Source organism: Ursus americanus, chromosome 19, assembly GCF_024610735.1.
Source record: "Ursus americanus isolate L20-20 chromosome 19, mUrsAme1.1.p, whole genome shotgun sequence".
Lineage (NCBI taxonomy): Eukaryota > Metazoa > Chordata > Mammalia > Carnivora > Ursidae > Ursus > Ursus americanus.
The window spans coordinates 35,286,909-35,308,926 of record NC_142145.1 but is presented as its reverse complement, the minus strand read 5'-3'; the positions used below and the strand labels follow the sequence as shown (position 1 = coordinate 35,308,926).

At 48.1% G+C, this 22,018-nt stretch overlaps 1 protein-coding gene across 2 annotated transcripts in view; it reads left to right on the top strand.

Moving 5' to 3' along the window:
• Positions 1–22,018, top strand: part of MOCOS (molybdenum cofactor sulfurase) — a 62,602-nt gene that overhangs the window by 3,021 nt on the left and 37,563 nt on the right. For both annotated transcript variants that reach the window (XM_087869865.1, XM_045777880.2), the window contains exons 2-8: positions 3,285–3,374; positions 6,346–6,412; positions 7,518–8,159; positions 11,070–11,146; positions 13,483–13,682; positions 18,933–19,049; positions 19,856–20,314. In XM_087869865.1, coding sequence (XP_087725991.1) covers positions 3,285–3,374; positions 6,346–6,412; positions 7,518–8,159; positions 11,070–11,146; positions 13,483–13,682; positions 18,933–19,049; positions 19,856–20,314 — 1,652 coding nt within the window. The remainder of the gene's footprint in view (positions 1–3,284; positions 3,375–6,345; positions 6,413–7,517; positions 8,160–11,069; positions 11,147–13,482; positions 13,683–18,932; positions 19,050–19,855; positions 20,315–22,018) is intronic.

Sequence of the window (22,018 nt, the reverse complement as noted above, 5' to 3'; positions counted from 1 at the left end):
TTTACACAGCACTCAAATGATGCCAAAGGAGGGTAAAGAATGGCCAGGGAGCCCCCTCTCACTCCAGCCACAGCCATGGTGGTTGCCCCAGAGTCAGCTCTTTTGAGTTGTTGTCTATTTATATGCGTGTGTACCTTTTTTTATTACACAATTGAGCCATAGCATGTTACCTGACACAGCTTACATTTATTTGTTTATGGTCTTTCTTTGTCGCTATTATACTGGCTTCTCTTTTGTCTATTATGTCTCTGCTACCTAGAGCAGTGCCAGACACACAGTAAGTACTCAGTAAACATTTCTCGAGTGTAAAAATACAAGAAACTAGGAAATAGAAGGAAACTTAATTGACCTGATAAAGGCTATCTGCATAGAAAACCCACAACTAATATCATACTTACTGGAGAAAGACTGACGGCTTTACCCGTAAGATCGGGAATGAGACAAGGATATCTGGTCTCACCACTTCTATTCAGCATTGTACTAGAGGTTCCAGTCAGGACAATTAGGCAAGAAAATGAAATAAAAGTCTCCCAGATCAGAAAGGAAGAAGTGAACCATCTCTATTTGTGGGTAACACAATCTTGTATATAGCAAATCCTAAAGAATCCACATATAAACTGTTAGAACTAAAAAACAAGTTCAGCAAGGTTACAGGACACAAACTCAATATACAGACATCTACCCGATTTCCCTACACTAGCAAGAAGAGGTATGAAAATGACATAAAGGAAAGCATTAGAAAGAATAAAATACATAGGAATAAATTTATCAAAAGAAGTACAAGACTTAAACACGGAAAACTACAAAATGTCATTGAAAGAAATGAAGGAAGATCTAAATCAATGGAAAGACATCCTGTATTGATGAATTTGAGGACTAAATATTGCTAAGATGACAATACTCCCCAAACTGACCTACAGATGGAATCTCATTCCAATCAAAATCCCAGGTACCTTTTTGCAGCAATTGACAAATTGATCCTAAAATTCATACAGAAATGGAAGGGACCCAGAATAGCCAAAGCAAACTTGGAAAAGAACAAAGTTGAAGGACTCACACTTCCCATAAAAGTAAAGTAAGTAAAATTTATATGAAGTTACAGTAATCAAGACAGTGTGGTATTGGTATGAGGACAGATGCATAGAACAATGGAGTAAAATTGTAAGTCCAGAAATAAACCCATATGTCTATGGTCAATTGCTTTTTAACTGAAGGCCAAGACTATTCAATAGAGGAAAGAATAGTCTCTTCAACCAATAGTGTTGGGGCAGCTGGTATCCACATGCAAAAGAATGAAGGTGGACCCCTACCTCACACTGTATTAAAAAATTAACTGAAAATGGATTGAAGTCCTAAATATAAGAGCTAAAAATATAAAACTCTTAGAAGAAAGCATGAACAATAATCATCAGAATCTTGGATTAGACAACAGTTTTTTATGACACTAAAATTACAAGCAATAGCAACAACAGAAATAGACAAATTGGATTTCATCGAAATTAAAACCTTTTAGGCTTCGATGGACACCACCGAGAAAGGACAACCCACCAAATGGGAAAAAACAGATGTCTCCACAAAAACTTGCACGTAAATGGTCATGGCAGCATCACTAATAATAGACAAAAAAATGGAAACAACCCACATGTTTATCATGGGATGAGTGGATAAACAAATGTGGTGTGTCCATACAATGGAATACTGTTCAGTCATAAAAAGGAACGACATGAAAATATGGATGCACCCGAAAAATCTTACACTAAGTGAAAGAAGTCAGACACAAAAGGTCACAGAGTGTATAATTCCATTTACATGAAATGCCCAGAATTGGCGAATCTGTAGAGACAGAAGGTAGGTTGATTAGTGGTTGCCAGGGGCTAGGGCTGGATGGATTGGGGAGTGATTGGTAATGGGTATGGGCTCTCTTTTTGGGATGAATGAAAGTGTTATAAAATTAGATAGTGGTGATGGTTGCACAATTTTGTGAATCTGCTAAAAGTACCACTAAAACAGTGAATTTTATGGTATGGGGATTATATCTCAATAAAGCTGTTATAAAAGAAACAAAAAATCCATTCTACACAAAAAAAAAACCCCACAAAACATTTAAGTGAATGAAAGAAGGAATGAATCTATTCATATTGATGTTCTCGAAAGTGTATCTCAGAGTTTGCTTCCTGTCAGTCCTTATAAAGTGCTAGATGGAGGTACAAGAATTCTTTATTTTAAACACGTGTTCGTGGATATTTAAGTCATTTCCAGTCTCCTGCTGTTGCAGCCTATGTCGCACTAAATGTCCTCACGTGCTGGCCATTTCACAAACCATGGGGGTTTACGAATGAATTCCCAGAAGAGGAATTGCTGGGTCAAAGAGGGTTTCATTTTATTTTTATTTTATTTTATTTTTTAAAGATTTGTTTATTTATTTAAGAGAGAGAGAACATGGGGAAGGAGCAGTGGGAGAGGGAGAGAGAGTTTTAAGCAGATTTCCTGCTGCGTTCGGAGCCCAGTGTGGGGCTCAATCCTAGGACCCTGAGCTCATGACCCGAACCGAAACCAAGAGTCGGATGCTTAACCAACTGTGCCACTCAGGTGCCCCATGGGTTTGCTTTTAAAGTGCGATCGATATTGCTAAATTGCTGTCCATAAAGAATTTCTATCAATGTAGCCTCCTACCAGCCTTGTTCCAGGGGGCCTGTTTTCCAGCACCCTCGTCCACATGGTGAGTTATCCAACCTTCTGGTCTCCACCGTCTGATGGGAAAAACCTCAGTATCTCACTTTCATCTAAATTTGCCTGTCTCTGTTGATGAGAGACTCTAGGAAGATCATTTATGATCCTAGTACTGTCCAAAGCTGTTGGAGCTGTTCTAGGGTTGAGGGATGTAGAATTCACATGCAGGAAAGCAGAATCAGGGCTCGCCTGCCAGGGAAGCGGCAAGGAAATCCCAGGGAGGAAGTGAGTCATAATGTGAAATTGCTTTACCGTCAGGAATCACAAATGTCTGTTGGGCTCCTCCTCTGTGTGGGATGTTGTTCCACGGTCACAAAAGAGCTGGCTAATCAGGAAGGCTTGCTTGGGGCTGTAAAGGTCATTCAATATGGAAAGTGCAACCTTCCATTGCTCATGCCTACATTTGGATTAAGGAGCTCCTATCAAGAGGCTGGGAGAAGTCGGTAGCCTGGTGGTGCCCCCTGTGAGGGTTAGCTCGCACAACCCGGATCTAGGTGAAATGAGTGGAATACGTCTGAAAAATAACCACAGTGTTATTCTGCGTTTTCTTTCAGGAACTGTCTACCTTGACCATGCAGGAGCCACACTCTTCCCCCAGAGTCAGCTCACGAGCTTCACTAAAGATCTCATGGAAAATGTTTATGGTAAAGAACAACACACCAAAACTGGTTTTGCATTGAATAGGGGCCAACTACATTCAGCTGATATCCCTGCTTACTAACCGTCAGATTAATAGACCAGGGCTGTGCTGAGCACACAGAGCTGAATGGGCTCCACGGGAGAGGGGGTCAGCAAGCCCTCGGGTCAGTCCCTAGAACACATGCACTACCAGGATAGGAAGAATTACCTCAGGGACACAGTTTACTTCTAGAAGGAGGGGTCAGTGTCAGAAGGGCACAGAGGTACAAAGTTGTTGTGTTTATGGTGGGATGACCCTGTGGGACAGGGCAGTGCAGAGCGTAGGGTGGCAGGAAGGATATGCAGGCATTTTCTTTTTTTAAAGATTTATTCACTTATTTGAGAGAGAGAGAGAGAGAGAGAGCATAATCAGGGGGGAGGGGCAGAAAGAGAGGGAGAGAGAGAACCTCAAGCAGACTCCCCACTGAGTGCAGAGCCCGTTGTGGGGCTGGATCTCATGACCCTGAGAGATCAGGACCTGAGCCAAAACCAAGAGTCAGACGCTTAACCAACTACACCCCCAGGTGCCCCCCATTCTTTCACTCTGTAAATGTTTTTTGAGCCACTTTGCTAAGGGGGGCATGGTGCTATCCTGAAAACAAAGGAAGCACAGTCCTGCCTTCATGGACTGCGATCTAGTCAACACAGGACCTTAATCAAGTGAAAATAAATGTGAATGACCAGCTATGTGAAGGGCTGTGAACAAAAGTCCCCCCCCCCCGCCAATACCATTGGGGGGGGGTGTGGCTGAAGGGCCACAGCGTTGGCAGTGTGAGTGTCAGAAAAAGCTGCCTTAGGAGTGGGGTGAGTCCTGGAGGATGAGCAGGGATTCACACAGGAAAGAGGAGGAGAAGGGCATTCCAGGCAGAGGTAATAGCCTGAACCAAGACCCTTAGTGGTTCCGGGAATTAGCCCTAGAGCACAGAGGAGGGGAGGAGAGTGGAGGAGGTAGGGAGCGGCATTGTAGGTGCCCTGTGAAGTCTGATGTTTATTCTAGAAAGCATGGGCAGTCACTGTGGATGGCATGGGCAGCCTGGAAAGGGAGCTTGAACTGAAAGCAGCAGTAGCAGATGCAGGAGGGGTGAGAGCGGTGAGTGCCCTGGTGTCCTGAACACTCACTCCAGGGACTGCTCCAGATGCTTTAGCTCCACCCTCCCCCTCCGTTCTCCCACAAACTAGGGTACAGGCACTGCTATCAAAGGAGCTAAGATACAGGTTCTGTCCTCACTCCTGTTTTACAGATAAAGAAACTGGGCCCCGGACAGGGTAGGTGGCTAACCCGCGGCCACACAGTCAGGAAGCGCCCGAGCTGGGGGAGCTGGATCTCCAGGGCACCAGCCCTGAGCCCTCCCCAGACCCCCTCAGTTGATGATAATCGTATCATGCCACACTAAGATCCTGGGCAGCCAGCGGAGCTTTAAATCTGGGGAATAGTTTCTAGGAGCGATGCCAGTGAGGGACCTTATCTTGATTTGAATCCATGATTTGCAAGGAGATCCACAAGACTTGAACCTTTGCAAGAGTCCTAACGGTGGGAAAGGTGTCGAGGGGCAACAACATCTAGACTGTAGGTTATGTTGATGGTGTGGGGCTAAAAACCAGCGTGTTGAGAGACAGTAAGGGGAAGTACCAAGTCCAACTGGTTACTAGTGCATATGGAAAAGGAACATTGGTAGCTTTAGTGGCCAGAAATCCAGTGTGACCAGATGGCATGGAATGAGAAAACAAAGGAACAAACCCTAAAACAAAAAAGGTCAAGACTGTGTTAACGCACATCTGTGGTCCTGCTCCTGAGAAATGCTTATGCCTGATCCCTGCATGTCTTGCCCCTTGAGAGGTCTGCATCCTCGTCTGGGGGCCGTGTTTTGAGAGATGATGATGATACTTTGGGGCACACCCTGGGGGGATCCGAGAAGGGGAGGAAAACTAGAAATCGACAAGTGAAATTAGGAGAGACTTTAACCTTGAGAATGGGCTAAAGTGAGATGTGATGGCCCCCTTCACATATTTGGAGAAATTAGATGTGTGCAGGAATGATGCCAGTAGCAGGGGTGTGAACACAGGACAACAGAGGGGGATTTAGGTTAAGTGGTGTTCATGGCTCTGTCTCATGACTGGGGGAAAGGGCAGCCTCCTGAGGTTGCATACTTGGTTCCCTGGAATTATCAGAACCACCTTTCAGGGAACTTGCAGCAAAGGTTCTTACATTGGCCTGGTTGCCTATGAGCGGACTTCCATCTCCAGAATGTTCTTCCTGGATCCCATCTCGTTCTACAGGAATTGGTTTATTTGTTTAAAACATTGTTTAAAAAATGGAATTATATTTTACATATCATAAAATTCATCTATTTCAAATGTACAATTTAGTGATTTTGGTAACTTTATCAAGTGGTGCTACTACTATTATAAATTATTTAGAACATTTTCACTCCCCCAGTAAGATCTCTGATGCCTGTTTATAGTCAATCCCTGTTGCCCCCTCAGTCTCAGGCAATCACTAATCCACTATTTTCTGAATCTCTTTCTATACCATTGCCTTTGCTGGACATTTCATATAAATGGAATCATACAGTAAGTGACTTCTTAGCATGTTGTTGCGGTTCATTCATGACATAGCCAGTAGATTGTTCCTTTTTGTTGTGAATACTTTCCCATTGTGTGGATATACCGCATCTTGTCTCTCTGTTCATCAGCTGATGGATATTCATGTTGTTCCCAGAATTTGACTTTACCAATAAACCTGCCTATGAACATTTCTGTGCATGAATCTTTGTGTGGACACGCCTTTTCATTTCCCTTAAGTATATAGGAGTGGTATTGCTGGGTCATATAGTAGTTATGCTTAATTTTTTGAGACACGGAAGGAGAGGGTTTTAGAGGAATGCAGAGGAGAAATGGAAGTAGTGACTTGATGGCTTTGTCTCTGTAACCTGCCAGGTAATCCTCACAGCCAGAATATCAGCAGCAGGCTCACCCACGATACCGTGGAGCATGTGCGCTACAGGTGAGTGTCAGAGGTGCCAGCCTGATCGGCACTCCCAGGTGGACGGACTTCTTTCCTACCACCCACCGCATCCCACAAAGGTTCTGAGTTGGTTTCAGGAAGATCACGTGCAGCTACATGGTCACGTGCACAGTGTCAAGCATCAGGGGCAGAGGACGGGAAGGTGAGAGCGAGTAGGTACAGAGTGGGAAAGCCCCGAAGCACAGCTGGGCAGCCCTGAGGTGTGCACAGCTGTTCTATGTGGCTTTGGGCTGATGCCAGAGTGCCTGGGGGCCAGAGTGACCAGGAGGGACCCAGTTTCCTAAGTCTCATTTTCAGAGAGAGGAAAAATGTTTTCTTTGGGCTTTCTTTTCATGTTTCATCAGGCATTATTAACCCCCCAATCTTTTAACTAATATGTGAACTTGAAACAGCTCTTTATATTTTTCCACATATAATAATTAGTTTTTAGTAAGTAATTTCCAGGTGGTGCCTAAAGTTACTTGAATTGATATAATTTCAAGTTATTTCCAATTCGCAAGGGATGCTGGGCTGCCAATATTAAAGGCACCACGAAATAAGTTGATGACTTAAACCTTGCCGTGAGTAGAGCCAGAGAGCAGACGAAGGAGAGAGTGTTTTCTAGGATTAAGGTTGTTGTGGATTTTTATCTTTTTAAAAAATATTTATTTATTTATTTGAGAAGAAGACGAGCTCACGCGAGCAGGGGGAGGGGCAGAGCGAGACTCCCAAGCAGACTCCCCGCTGAGCGTGGAGCCAGAGGCCGGGCTAGATCACGACCCTGAGATCAGGACCTGAGCCGAAATCAAGAGTCGGAGGCTGGAGCGACTGCGCCACCGAGGCGCCCTGTGGATTTTTATCTTCTCTGGGGTGGGGGTGGGGGACGTGCGAGGTGGAGCTGCGTTTGCCAGTCCGAGCCTGTTTGTCGTCTCCTCGGGCAGCCTGCTCTGCCCCCGCCCCCACTTCGCCATTGTGGCGAAGCTGATCCGGGCTTTTTCCTTAAATACGAAGGCAGAGAGCGGCCCCGTGTCGTAGAAATACGGCTGCCTCTGAACACGCGACACCAGCGAGAGCGCGCAGTTGGCTGACGCTGTGCTTCTTCCAGGATTCTGGCGCACTTCCACACCTCCCCGGAGGACTACAGCGTGATTTTCACGGCAGGGAGCACGGCTGCTCTGAAACTGGTGGCGGAGGCCTTCCCGTGGGTGTCCCCGGGCCCGGAGAGCGGCGGGAGCCGGTTCTGTTACCTCACGGACAGCCACACCTCCGTGGTGGGCATGAGGAAGGTCGCCATGGCCCTGAACGTCACCTGCGTCCCGGTCCGGCCGGAGGACATGCGGCGGGCGGAGACAAGGGGCTCGGGCGCGCGTGCCCCCGACGGCCAGCCTCCGCATCTCTTTTGTTACCCGGCTCAGAGTAACTTCTCCGGAACCAGATACCCCCTGTCCTGGATAGCAGAGGTCCAGGCCGGGCGCAGGGGCCCCGTGGCCGTGCCTGGGAGGTGGTTCGTGCTGCTCGACGCGGCCTCCTACGTGAGCACGTCCGCTTTGGACCTGTCGGTCCACCAGGCCGACTTTGTCCCCATCTCCTTCTATAAGATCTTTGGCTTCCCCACCGGCCTGGGCGCCCTGCTGGTGAATAACCGCGTGGCTCCTCTGCTGAGGAAAACCTACTTTGGAGGGGGCACGGCCGCTGCCTACCTTGCCGGCGACGACTTCTATATCCCGAGGCGCTCGGTGGCTGAAAGGTAAGCTCCCCTTGGGAATGGCTGGCTGCAGTTCAGCAAGGGGCTGGCCTGGGGCACCTAGACGATTGTGCAAGGGGCCAGACTGGGCCACTGGGTGGGGTGGTGGGCGGCTTGGAGTGGAGGCAGGGGCGGAGGCTGGCGGCAGGGCTCCGATCTGGGAGGCCGAGGTGGGCTGGAGCTGCCCCAGGCGGCTTAGTGAACAGGGCCCCCGTTTGTGGGCTTCTCCACAGCTGTGAGAGGACGAGGGCCGCAGGCAGGAGAGGGGAAGGGCTCTCAGGAGAGGACGGAGGGGGGGCCCACCAGGCCTTGTCCCAGAGTTGATGCAAGCAGCCGTTGAGAAAGATGGCATGTTCGGGACAGGTTGGTGTACGGACCGTCCAACTGGCTATTCAGCGGCTGGAATCCGCTCAGCCTGGCAGCTGGTTGGCAAGAAGATTAGGTTAATTCAGAGGCCATCGGCCATGTGGGGCAGCTTCTGCGAGCCTTGTGAGTGACAAAGCGGGTTTGAGGGCAGGTGGCTGCTTGCCTGCAAACGGCCCAGCTTTGTGGGTTTCTGTCTTCCTCAGGCAGCAGGGCAGGGGGTGTGGGGAGCCAGGAGCTCTCCCGTGGGGATGGCTGGGACCCATAAGGTCAATGGCGTGAGAGGGTAAAAATGGCAGTCGACCCAGGGTCTTGCTGGGGCCAGCAGGGGGGAGTACCATGGGATTGGGGAGCTAGTCACCCTGCTGGTGCCTCAGAAGGCCTGGGGCCTGGATGGGAAGGTGGGTCAGATCCCGCACAGATCCAGGTGCAGACTCAGGGTTCTGCGGGTGGGGGCGTGTCCCTGGCGGTAGAGTCGCTGTCACGTGTGTGGGCCCCAGAGCTGAACTGCTGCGGTTGAATCCTGGCTTTACCCCACACCAGCTGTGGGGACACGGGCATGTGACTTGATCTCTGCACCTCGTGTTTTTTTTTTCTTCCTTCCTTCTTCTTCTTCTTCTTTTTTAAAAAAGAAAGTCTTTTTTTTAAAGATTTTATTTATTTGTCAGAGAGACAGAGAGAGGGAGAGAGAGAATGCACAAGCAGGGGGAGCAGCATAGGGAGAGGGAGAAGCAGACTCGTTGCTGAGCAGGGAGCCTGACACAGGGCTTGATCCCAGGACCCAGAGATCATGATCTGAGTCGAAGGCAGATGCTTAACTGAATGAGCCACCCAGGTGCCCCTGGTGTCTCTTGTATTTAGGACTTCTCCATAGCTGGGGGATTCTGAAACAGCAATGCTAATGTAAAACATTTTGTATCCAAGTGTGATAAAATAGCAAGTAAAATAACCAAGTGAGAAAAGAATGACAGGCACACATCATACAAATTAAAGGCAGATCAGAATAACAACTCAAACTTTATTGAGCCCATAGGAGCATCTGAAGGCCAGGAGAAGTGGGGCAGCTCGAAACGGGCAGCATGCGGGTGGGCTGGGCTGGGCTTCCTTCGATTGGGCAGGTTGCCTCATGGCAGGTGCTGCACCAAGATTCCCAGAAAGCTGAAGGTATTTACTTACCACTAGAAGCCTCATTTTTTTCTTGTGAACTTAAGACTAGAACTCAAGAGCCTTAATACTCAACCCAAATGGTTTTTGTACATGTACCCAAACCATGTTCTTAATCGTTTTATAACCCAAGGAGATAAAGCCTTTGATGGAAACAAAAACCTTCCTTTCCCCCAATAGTCTATTAATTACTGATGAATAAATAATTACTTATTATTGATCAATAACTTAAGTCATTATAGGCTGTTTACTTTATTAAAGATTATTTATTAATTAACTAGTGATTAATCAATTAGTAATTGATTCATTATCAACTAATTCATTATCAACTAATTCACAATTGATTCATTATTAATTGTTGGTTCATATACTTGATTCATAATTAATTGTTAATACATTGGTTTTATAAAGAAATTCATGTTTCAGTAACAATATTCTGAGCAAATCTTATCCCTAGAATATGAAAATACAAAGCACAGTATTTCCGTTGAAAGCTTCAACTTGCTTTGACAACTCACAGCCCGGTTCCCAGAGGCTGCTGTTTGTCACCATCGTCATCCCATGCTCCCTGAAACCTCCTGTCTCCGAGCTTCCCCCCCTCCTGCAGCAGTGTGACGACTGACTCTGCTTGTCAAAGCCTGGGTCCCGTCCTCTCCCCACTCTCTGCTCAGAGCCCTTCAGACACGTGGTATCTCCCCAAGGTAGATGTCCTCTGACTTTGTCTCCCACCACTCTCCACCTTGCCAGCTCATTCCCAGCTCATTCCCAGCTCACGCACACGCGTTCCCAGCGGCACTGACGTTCTTGCTACTCGGGAAGTGTGCCTGCCTCGGCCAGCCTAGGGTCTTTACTGCAACCTCTCCCTGGGACGCCATTTCCCTCTGAAACTGTGAACTCAGTTTCCAAAATGATACTTGGGTTCCACAGAGTTTGGAATGGTAGTGTTTCCAAGATGATATGTGGTTCCATAGAGTTCAGGATCCTGACGCATAGCACGTTGATCACACTGAACCGATGCCCTGTCAGTGGTGTTCTCTTGGGGTCAAGGGCAGCATTTCAAGAGCCCGAAGCACTTGAGGTTTTGTCAGTCTTCATGGGGCAGGATAGCGTTTCTCAAGGTGGTGACTGTCTTTTAGTTCCCTTTATTACCATGGCCATCCTCTCCCAAGAAAGCTGCCGAGCGAGTCAGGGCCAGAGGTGGTCCATGGATCTGGGTGTGCAAAGCCCTGTGTCCTGACGGGGAGAGCGAGCAGTGGTTTATAAGGCGGTAGACAAAGTATTCAGGGACTGTGGCTAAGCCAAAAATCAGAACTTTGTTACACAGCACAAAATGCACAGGGAGATGTTGGCCACAGTGTGACCTTGTTTCCCTCAACACTGTTACAGGTTTGAAGACGGCACCATCTCGTTCCTTGATGTGATAGCACTAAAACATGGATTTGATGCCCTGGAGCGCCTCACAGGTCAGTGGACACTTTCATCCGGGTCAGATTTGCTCCTGGAATGGGTGCAGTTTGGATAAGGAGAGAGGGTCAGTGCTACTGGCTGGCATTTGGCTGCTGAACCCGGAACACAGTTGAATCTTATTCTCAAGAACTTCAGAATGACTTCTGAGGTAGGAGCAAGAGACTGAAGTGCCCCCCCCCCTCTTTTTTTGGCCAGTTAAAAGAACATTTTAACAAGTAAGAGATACTGTAAATCAGGAGATGAGTAGCTTCACAGCCACAAAGGAGCCGTCCTCGGTCCCTGGACTGGGAATGGTTACAGACCTGAGACCTTACTCAGCCGGTCCCTTGCTAGGTCCTCCCTCCGGTCACACGGGGGCGCTCTCTGACGAGCCCGCTTTGCCCTTGAGGAGCTAATACTCAGAGAGGTCAAATGCCTTCCCCAGGGTCAGGGAGGTAGTATTGAGAGGGCAGGGATTTCAACCTAGGCCTTCACAGTGCCTGCGGCACCTGGGTTGGTGAAGCGTCTGCCTTCAGCTCAGGTCATCATCCCAGGGTCCTGGAATCAAGCCCTGTGCCAGGCTTTCTGCTCAGCGGGGAGCCTGCTTCTCCCTCTCCCTCTGCTGCTCCTCCTCCTGCTTGTGTGCGCTCTCTCTTTCTCTGTCAAATAAATAAATACATCTTAAAAAAAATGCCTAACCCTGAGCCCCGGCCTCTGTCTCTGCTGTGGACTTTGCAATGATGCACGTTTTCTTTCCTGGCAAGTGTTTGGGGTGTGTGGGCAAGTGGGGGCTGACACGCACACAGATGCCACTTCCCATCATGTGGAGCTTGCCACAAAGGTATACATGACTGCAAGAACCTCTGACTCATGAGCCGGGCATCCGCCATCCGGTTGCGCTCCTGGGCACTGCTCCAGAGGCTGAGCTTCTAGAACTGGCTGGCACTGCTCGTACCATCCATATGGAGCTGGAGTTGTGGTGAACCAGGGATGTGGCTTAATAATTAGGTAGGCCTTCCTTTCTCTCTCTCGTCACTATAACGAGACCCTTTAGGTTCCCAACCTGAGCCCAGGACTGGGGGCAGACAAGATTCACGGGAGGGGAAGGCAGGGGAGGGTAGCTCTGATGGTAATGCAGGGAGGTGACTGGACATCATCCAGGACAAAGAGGAGATAATAAAGACAAGCATGAGCAATGAGCACTTTTCCAAGGAAAGAGATGAGTAGATACCCACACCGCAAGCGGGGCAGGGGCACCTCTGAACTGAAAGCAGACTGACCATATCAGTGCCACAGTAAAGCAAACCCTGAATATTTCTACTTATTTGCTCTTTTGGAAAAAAAATGTGGTGAAATATCTGTAACATAAAATGCACCATTTTAGCCAATTTAAGTGTGCACTTTGGTGGCACTGAGTACATTTACACTGTTATGCAGCCATCCAGCGCTGAGCGTCTCTAGGGCCTCAGCATCATTGCAAACTTTTTCCCTTCCCCCAGCCCCAAGTAATCTCGATTTTCCTTTCTGTCTCTATGAATTTGCCTATTCTAGGCACTTATATCAGAGGAATAACACAATATTTGTCCTTTTGTTTCTGGCTTATTTCACATAATGTTTTCAAGGTTCATCCATGTCATCACACGTATCCTTAATTGATTTGGATAGTGTTAAAATGATTTAAACATTAAAAGAAACAACAACAACAAAAGGATACTTTTAAAGATAAAACTGTGACCCAGCCGGCTCAGTTGGTGGAGCATGCGACTCTGGATCTCGGGGTTATGAGTTCGAGCCCCACGTTGAGTGTGGAGATTACTTAAAAATAAAATTAAAAAAAAAATTTTTAAATATGAATAAAGATAAAATTGTGCATTTTTGCCACTTGTAACCCAAGGGTCTAACTTAAAAAAAGAAAAAAGAAGGATGACAAGAATTCCTGTGGAAGATTCCACAGAACAGCAACAGTCAGGTGTTGCTCAGGGCCCCACATCTACACAGTAACCATACGGACAGTACCACACACTCTCTACCAGTATTTACAATCATTAATCTGAGCTTCAGCTTTGTTGATTAGAACGCTCTTGTTTTGGGGCGCCTGGGTGGCTCAGTTGGTTAAGTGTCTGCCTTCGGCTCAGGTCATGATCTCAGGGTCGTGGGATCGAGTCCCACATCCGGCTCCCTGCTCAGCAGGGAGTCTGCCCCTCCCTCTCCCTCTGCTGCTCCCCCTGCTTGTGCTCGCTCTGTCTCTCTCAAATAAATAAATAAATAAATAAATAAATAAATAAATAAATAGAATGAGTGAATTACATGTGAAGTTCCTGTTTCTCTCTGACGTTTCACAATGGTTTTTGAGGTGGAATGGAGAATATAACGCTGCACACCTTCACCTTGGCTCAGTACACCTACACTGCCCTGTCTGCTCTCCGGTACCCCAGTGGAGCCCCCGTCGTGCGGATTTACAGCGACTCTGAGTTCAGCAGCCCGGAGGTGCAGGGTCCGGTCATCAATTTTAATGTGCTCGACCCCAGTGGGAACATCATTGGTTATTCCCAGGTGGGTCTCCTCAGCACCTCGCGCCCTCGTTCACAGCAGGAATGCTATCCTCTGGCACTCTGCCGCCTTCTGAGCCCTGAAATGTGCAGTGCGGGCCCCCGGGTGCTTGCGGCAGCTGTGTGAAGGGCAGCCCGGGCCTGGGTGGAGGGGCCCTGGCCCTTCCTTAGAGGTGCCGAACTCTCCTTTCCATGCCGTTCTGACAGGTGTGGCTGTTTTGTCTACCAGCCCTCCTTTTCCAGCCAGAAATGGTCAATTTCAAGTGAGAGGAGAGAGGGGCAGAGTCTTTGATCACAGTGCAACGGGACAGCTGACAGCTTGCCAGCAAGGGAAGGCACCCTAAAGAGTGTAGACAGAAAAGCAGTGTAGACAGAATAGTACTTCTCAGGTCATGTTGTGTCTATTCAGCAGGGTGTCCCCAGTGATACATCAGACCGGATCATGGCATCACACAAAACGTGGGCCAGTTACCACCATGTATTTGCATGTGGCTTGGAATTCAGAACTCCTTTCTTCCTTTTTTTTTTTTTTTTTAAAGATTTTATTTATTTATTCGACAGAGATAGAGACAGCCAGCAAGAGAGGGAACACAAGCAGGGGGAGTGGGAGAGGAAGAAGCAGGCTCATAGCAGAAGAGCCTGATGTGGGGCTCGATCCCAGAACGCCGGGATCATGCCCTGAGCTGAAGGCAGACACTTAACCGCTGTGCCAACCAGGCACCCCAGAACTCCTTTCTGACAAGTAGAAACAATGTCCTTAGTATCACAAAAACCCTTATTTCTGCCATAGCTCATGCATATTATGAGTTTAAAGGATGTAGTAGTTTGGTAAAGTAGTTTGTGCAAGTGTACTCTTTTGTAGCTATTTTCCCATGAAAACAGGACAAATAGTGGAGATTGGGAACTGCTTGGGTCCTTGCCATAGCTGAGTAAGCCGGTCACTGTTTAGTCCACTAAAATGTCCAGAGTCGTATCAAGCACTCAGACATCTTGGTAGATGGTTCCCCGATGGGGTGTCACAGACTGGTAGAGATGGGGGGCCGAGGCCTATCCCAGAGCTTGGGTTCCTAGAGCAAATCTGTGAGGAACAGGTTCAATGGTCAGATAAGTTTGGGTGAAGGTGCTCATCTTCCCTTGAAAGCTACAATCCCTATTCACCTTTATTAAATGCAGAATTTCTCAAACAAAATCCATTTCTCAAGGAAACATATCCCCCCCTTCCTCAACAGCCATAAACTATCAAAGGAACAAAGTTGAGAAATACGCTTCTGGGGATATGTCGATTCTTACTGGTATCTGGGAGTGGACACTCTACAATCTGAGGTTGTCTCTTGGGTAGGCTTACTGTGCAGACCCCCCCCCCCCCCCGCCCCGACCCAGTAAGACGCTGACAGCCTGACGCCACAAAGAACCCTGCGATTTTAAAGGCTTTAGGAGGATGGTGGAAAATGCACCAGGAGGAAACGTTTTGCCTTCTTAAATATATTATTCTGGGTGACTGGTAAAGTAAGTCTCATTCTTGGACCTAAATAAGTTTGTATATCCTGCGAGGTGTGGAGGAGGACAGACAGGTGACCATGAAGTATGCTGTGGCAGGCAGAGCAGGGAAGGAATGCCTCATTTGGCCAGAGAAGCCTCAAAGAGAAGATCCCCAGGGTGGGGGCGGGGGGAGACACCTGTCTAGGTGTCCCGCTGACTTCACTAGGACTCTTACTCCCCGAGGCCGGACCCAGGACAAGTTTCTCCCTCTGTGTGTTTGTAGAGGGAGCTCGTCACATGATTGATGAGTGGCTTCCATGACTGAGGCATGGCCGGCTGTGCTGCTGGCTCAGGAGGGCCCAGCCCGGCTCCTTCCTGGTGTGGGAATTCCATAGGGACACTGGTGGCCTTCAGAAAGATCAGATGGCTCCGTGGCCGGTTGGGCTCTTTTTTCAGGAGATTTGAAAAGAATCTATGATTCTTTTCAAAGAAGTTAGCTTTCCTTAAGAAGCTTTGGGGTTCCTGTTTGTGATATCCAGTCCCCCTAATTCCATTCTCCCCTCTGTGGACGTCACTCTACTCAGTGGTTACGTTGTGGGCTCAGATTCTGACTGCCTTTTGTTGGCTTTGTGAGCTTGGGCAAGTTAGTGGAAACTCTCCAAGTGTCCATGAAACGGGGATAGCAAGGTACCCTGCTGATAGTGTTGCTGCAAGGATTAAATGAGACACGCTCTAGAACACCTGAGCGCGGGGCCAGTAGGAAGCGAGTGCTCAGTAAACACCGAGCTGAAGGCACCTGGGAGGGAAGGCTCCCGTGCTGCACTGTGGTCAGGCTGCTTTCTCGCTGTCCCCGGATGCTGTGCTCCTCCTGCCGCCGAAACCAAATCCTTCACCTGGCCGGGCGCGGGCTGGGATCCCACAGGGCTCAAGGTGAGAGGGTACCACCTCATGATGGGAATTAGGAGGAACACCCAAACAGCCTGCTGTACCCACATCCTCTTCTAGGTGGGGGCCTTCTCTCTTTTTGAATCTTGGTGGATTTGTGACTCGCTGATAACCAGGAGAATGCCACAGAAGGGGACGCCGCGTGGCAGAAAAGGCAATGCCACATCAGCAGTATTCCTTGGGACATCCACTTTTGGGCCCCAAGTTACCATGTAAGAAGGTCTATCCTGAGGCTTGCCATGCTGTGAGGAAGCCAAGCCACGTGGAGAGGCCAAGCACAGTCCCTCTGGTGGCTGTCCTGTTTTGAGCCCTCCTGGCTGGGAGGCCAGACACACACACATAAGTGAGTCTCCAATGATTCCTATTCCCAGACACCACGTCACTCCCAGCCTTGGAGTCTTCCCAGCTGAGAATTGGAAAATCATGGAAAAGAGTCAAGCATCTCATCTGTGCTCTTTCCGAATTCCTGACCTACAGTAGCTGTGAGCGCAAAAAAATGGTTATTATTTTGTTCCACCACGTTTGGTGGCTTGTTTCACAGCAGTGGTAACTGGGATGGTGAATGTGGGGTGTGTGTGGGGCTGGGTACAGGAGACTTCTAATTCCAGTTGGCAGGGGTTGGAGTAGGGTAATGAGGGAGCTTCCCTAGCAGCTGCCCTTTGAATGGAGGCCACCTGACTCTGGAGATGGAGTTGGCCAGACCCAGTGGTGCTGCCAGGTCTCAGCTCTGAGAGCCAGGGAATGCCTGAATTTCATTAGCAGGTTTCCACGTCATTGAGCTGTTGCCCAGGGTAAAGGAGCAGAGTTGTTTTCCTGAGGCCTCTCAGTTCCACCCAGAGAATGGCTTCTTCTCACTCTGACAGTCCAGGGGAGACAGCTAACGTGAAGACAGCCATGGTCTCACCAGTGTGGGAGGCGCCATTGCTGTGCACAGCCTGGCCGTGTGGTGACCTGTGTCTGCAGAGAGGGCCATACTGCTTCTGGCTGCCTTTGGCCACCCCACAGTGTGGATTCCCAGGGAGCAAACCTTCAAAGGTTTGCCCAGCTGGGCAAACTATTTTCCTGAACTCAGTTAGGTGACTCCCCTGAGTTTAGCGGAGTCACCCGGGCTGAGGACCCTCAATGGGCTCCCAGACACTTGGGAAAATGGAGCCTTTGGCCCACAGCCGTAGCAACCGGGCAAATATCCCCCTTGTTAGCTCCCCCTTTGAGCCTTGAGTGAACGCAGATTGCTTCCCAGAGCCTTCAGGAGACAGGAAAGAGCCTTGGAACTTCTGGATTGAATGGCAATTCTGTGATTCAACTCAAACTAAGGGATTTTACAGAAAGCAAATTGATAAGACACAGTGTCAACACAGTACTGTTTGTGGCCCAGGCTGTGAGCCCAGACAGGGCGGCTCTGAGTGGTAACTCAGCTGGGGACTGCTCTGTGATCAACCCTGGGGGAGAAGATGCCAAGGAGCTGTCCTGCATCCTGGCCCCTCAGATTTTATTCTTGTGACTCTCCCTTGGAGCATGTGGGTTCTTTGAAGAAAAAAATAACTAGTTTATTATTTTTTAAAAATTGAGATATATCGACATATAATATTGTATTCGTTTTAGGTGTATGCATAATTATTTGATATATGTATATAATGCAAAATGATTACTACAGTAAGTCTAGTTAATATCCATCACCACACATAGTTAATTTTTTTCTTGTGATGACAACTTTGAAGATTTACTCTCCTAGCAACTTTCAAATACATATAACACAGGATTGCTAGAGTCACCATGCTGTACATTACATCCCTAAAACTTCTTTATCTTAAAACTAGAAGTTTGTACCTTTTGACTGCCTTTACCCATTTGCCCCCTGCCACTGACAGCCACCAATCTGTTCTCTGGATCTGTGAGTTTGATTTTTTTTTTTTTGGTTCCACATATGAATGATATCATATAGTATTTATCTTTCTATGTCTGACTTATTGCACTTAGCATCGTGTCCCCAAGTTCCTTGTCACAAATGATAGGAATTCCTTGTTTTATGACTGAAAAATATTCCTCTGTGTGTGTGTGTGTGTGTGTGTGTGTGTGTGTGTATACCAATTTTCTTTATCCATTCATCCTTCGATGGATACTTAAGTTGTTTCCATGTCTTGGCTATTGTAAATAATGCTGTGATGAACATGGGGGTGCATGTATCATTTCAAGAGGGTATTTTCATTTTCTTCGGATACTCAGAAGTGGATCGCTGATCATATGGTAGTTCTATTTTTAGTTTTTTGGGGACCCTTCATACTGTTTTCCGTAGTGGCTGCAGCAATGTACATTCCCACCAACAGTGCACAAGGGTTCCCTTTTTCTACATTGTTTCCAACACTTGTTATTTCTTGTTTTCTTAATAATAGCCATTATAATAGGTGTGGGTGATATCTCATTGTTGCTTTGATTTGTATTTCCCTGATGATGAGTGATGGTGAACATCTTTTCATGTACCTCTTGGCCATTTGTATGTCTTCTTTGGAAAAATGTCTATTCAAATCTTCTGTCCATTTTTAATAGTATTGTTTGTTGAAATATGAGCTCCTAACTTGGAGTTCGGCCTGAATTTGATATTTTCGGTTTTCTCAGGCATACATTATAGTCCTTTATTTATCAGTGACATTTTATAAAATGTGTTTAGTAAACCCATGATAGATCATGGCACTTGGGAGCAAAATTCCCAGCTCAGATTTTCATTTTATTGATAGGAAAGGGAGGTCCACATTTTGGTCTGAAGCTCTCTCCCAGGAAGTCGGAGCGAACTGGACATCCTTAACATTGGTTTCATGTCATATTGAACCCGCAGGTGGATAAAATGGCCAGTCTTTATAACATCCACCTGCGAACTGGCTGCTTCTGCAACACTGGGGCCTGCCAGCGGCACCTGGGGCTAAGCGACGAGATGGTCAAGAAGCATCTTGAGGTTGGTAATGCTGGTTGTCTCCAATGGTGGCCTCTCCGACCACCTTGGAGGCTGGTCTCATGTCTGGGGTCAGAGATCCCAACCAACCATGAACTGGATTTTACTTAAAAAGAGAGAGGAAGGCCTGGCAGAGAAACAAATGCAGTTTTAGATAGAATATTTGATCCTGCGGAGTATTGTGACCCCAACTCGCCGGGGGACTGACCTGGGTTCAGCACTGGGCAGGAAGATGGCATTAGCAGTGACTGATACCGGGCAGCCCCACTTGGAGAGGCTTGGGGACCTCTCGCCTTTATTTCTCCACCTCCCAGCAGGAGCACCCAGCCTGCCTTTGGCTTTTGTAGTGGCCTCGGCTGGTCATTCACAGAGGGAGCATCTCTGTCTTGCCTTCTTGTCAAAGGGCAGCTCTCAGGGATGCAGCCCTCCCTTTGGTTCTGAGAGAGGCTCAAAGTAGCGACCAGCCCGTGTTTCTCCTGCCTCAGCCCAGGGGAGACCAAGAAGCTGACCCATCACGCTGCTGAAATGTTGGTCTGTCTTGATATGTCTGTGAGTTGGCATGGTGTGCGGCTCTGGGTAAATGCCTTCCATGCAGTATTTCTTCTAAACTTTTTGATGATCCATTGAGACTGGTATTGAGTACAGCGAGGTTCACAAGGGAGTCCTTGCGCTTAGGAGAGCATGGCTCGGGCACACAGCGCACGTGACTGTGGCAGTCCCTTGTCCTGGATAAAGTTTCTTCAAAATGATTTCTAATTTATCCATGAGGAATGAGTCACTCTGGCTGACTTATTTCGCTTTTATTCTAGGCTGGTCATGTCTGCGGAGACAATGTGGACCTCATAGATGGGCAGCCTACAGGGTCTGTGAGGATTTCCTTTGGATATATGTCTACACTTGAGGATGCCCAGGGCTTTCTCACGTTCATCATAGCAATGCAGCTGCACCAGTCTGATGGCCAGCCTCTCCCTCAGACCACCCCTGGGGAGGCTGGAGCCCCGGCAGAGAGTGAGGCTCAGGACGCCGGGCCTGCCACCGTGGACAGATGCAGTTCCTCCCCTCAGGAAGACGCTCCCACAGCTTCTGGGGTTTGCAACGACTTGCCTAGTGCTGTGGATACAGTGGGTTCGTGCCCACTTCCGCTGATGGCCGCCGGGACCCAGCAGGTCCCTTCAGAGAAAGCAGCAGGAGTGCTGGATGGGGGCCTTGGGCCACATGTCATCACCAACCTTTACCTCTACCCGATCAAATCCTGTGCTGCGTTTGAGGTAAGCGTGTTCATGGCGGTACACAGACTGCTTTTTGTTGTTGTTTACTTTATGATTTCTTTTTGATAAAGTGAAGAAAAAGGACAGAAGGTAAAGCAAAGCATGCAGAAAATCAAAATCATATTCAGAGTATTGTGACATATGAAGGGTCGTTCTCATTCTGCCTTTCTTGGTTTGAGCTGACTTTTGAACGTGGCTCCTCTTAGGGCTACGCCTGAGACGATCCTGTTCTGAATGGGGAACACCTAGCTACTCTTAATAATTACGGATACGGTTTTCACCAAGTGCGTGTGCTGGTTCCCTGCTGAAGCATTTTACATGCTTTGTTTCGTTCCATCCTTAAAACAACCATACGAGGTACATGGTAATATCATCCCCATTTTGTAGATGTGGAGGGCTATTGAGGTTAAGTACTTTGCCCCGTAATCAATAAGAGGAAAGATTTGAACGCGGGTCTGCTGACTCCTTGGGTCAATGCTTTTATGTGACTTGTTCTACTCAGCCTTCCCTATGGGTATGAACTATTATGTCTTGAAATGTGCCAGCCTGGTGGTTACCTGAGCTGGGAGCCTGGGGTGCCCGCCTTGGCTGGCCATCCAGCCCTGACACCCCTGCGGTGGCCAAACTGCGGCTATCTTCTTATGCTCTATGTGTGTCCCAAGTCCCAGGCAAAGGTTCCAGACTCCGGAGCCTCTGGAATAACAGGCTGTTTGGTTCCTGGTCAGACATACCACGGTCAGCGCTGTTTGTGGCCTGCCTTGCAGGGTGGTCCCATGGGAGCCTGTCCTCCAGGCTGAGACCATAACAAGCAAGTTCACTTTCACTTCCTAATGGAGGAAGATGAGGAGTCCATGTTTCCCTTGTGTGTCAGGACTCGTATTTTCACGGACTGGTCATGTTCCATAGGATAGCCACATAGCACAGATATCCCGGGCAGGAATTAGTGTCCCATTTTACAGAGTAGGACACTGATATTCAGTAAGGTTTGCTAAAGGTCTTCTATCCATCTGCTCATTCAAAAACTGCATGCCACGGACCTGCTGCCTGCCAGCACTTGGGCTAGCACCCGGTATACATTGATGAACAAAATGGAAAAGGTTCCTTCCCTCAGAGAGTGCAATATCTCAGAGGGGACAGACACAAGACCAAGGACCACCCAAGTGAATAGAATCACCCTGGTGATAGGAACCACGAAGGCAAGAAGTGGGGTGCACCAGGCAGAATTCTGCTGGATGGCTGTCTGAGTCCATTCAGGCTGCTATAGCAAAGTGCCATCAACTGTGTGGCTTATACACAACAAAAATGTATTTCCCCTGGTTGTGGAGGCTGCAAGTCCAAGATCAAGGCGCTGGCAGATTCGAAGTCCAGTGAGGGCTCACTTCCTGGTTCACAGACAGCATCTTCTCACTGTGTCCTCGGGGCAAAGGGGCGAGGGAGCTCTCTGGGGCCTCTTTTATAAGATCTTCAATCACATTCATGACAGCTCCACCCTCATGACCTAGTCACCTCCCAAAGGCCCCCGAGCCCCCAATGCAAGGGTATTATCTGAGGTTTCCTTATGATTTCTGTATTTTTGGCAGGAATTCCATAAGAGAGGTACTATGCTTTCTCAGTGCATCCCAGAAGGAGACACACTCTGTTCATTTGTCCCAGTGCTGGTGACATTAACTATCATCATTTGCTTAAGATGGGGTCTGCCAGGTT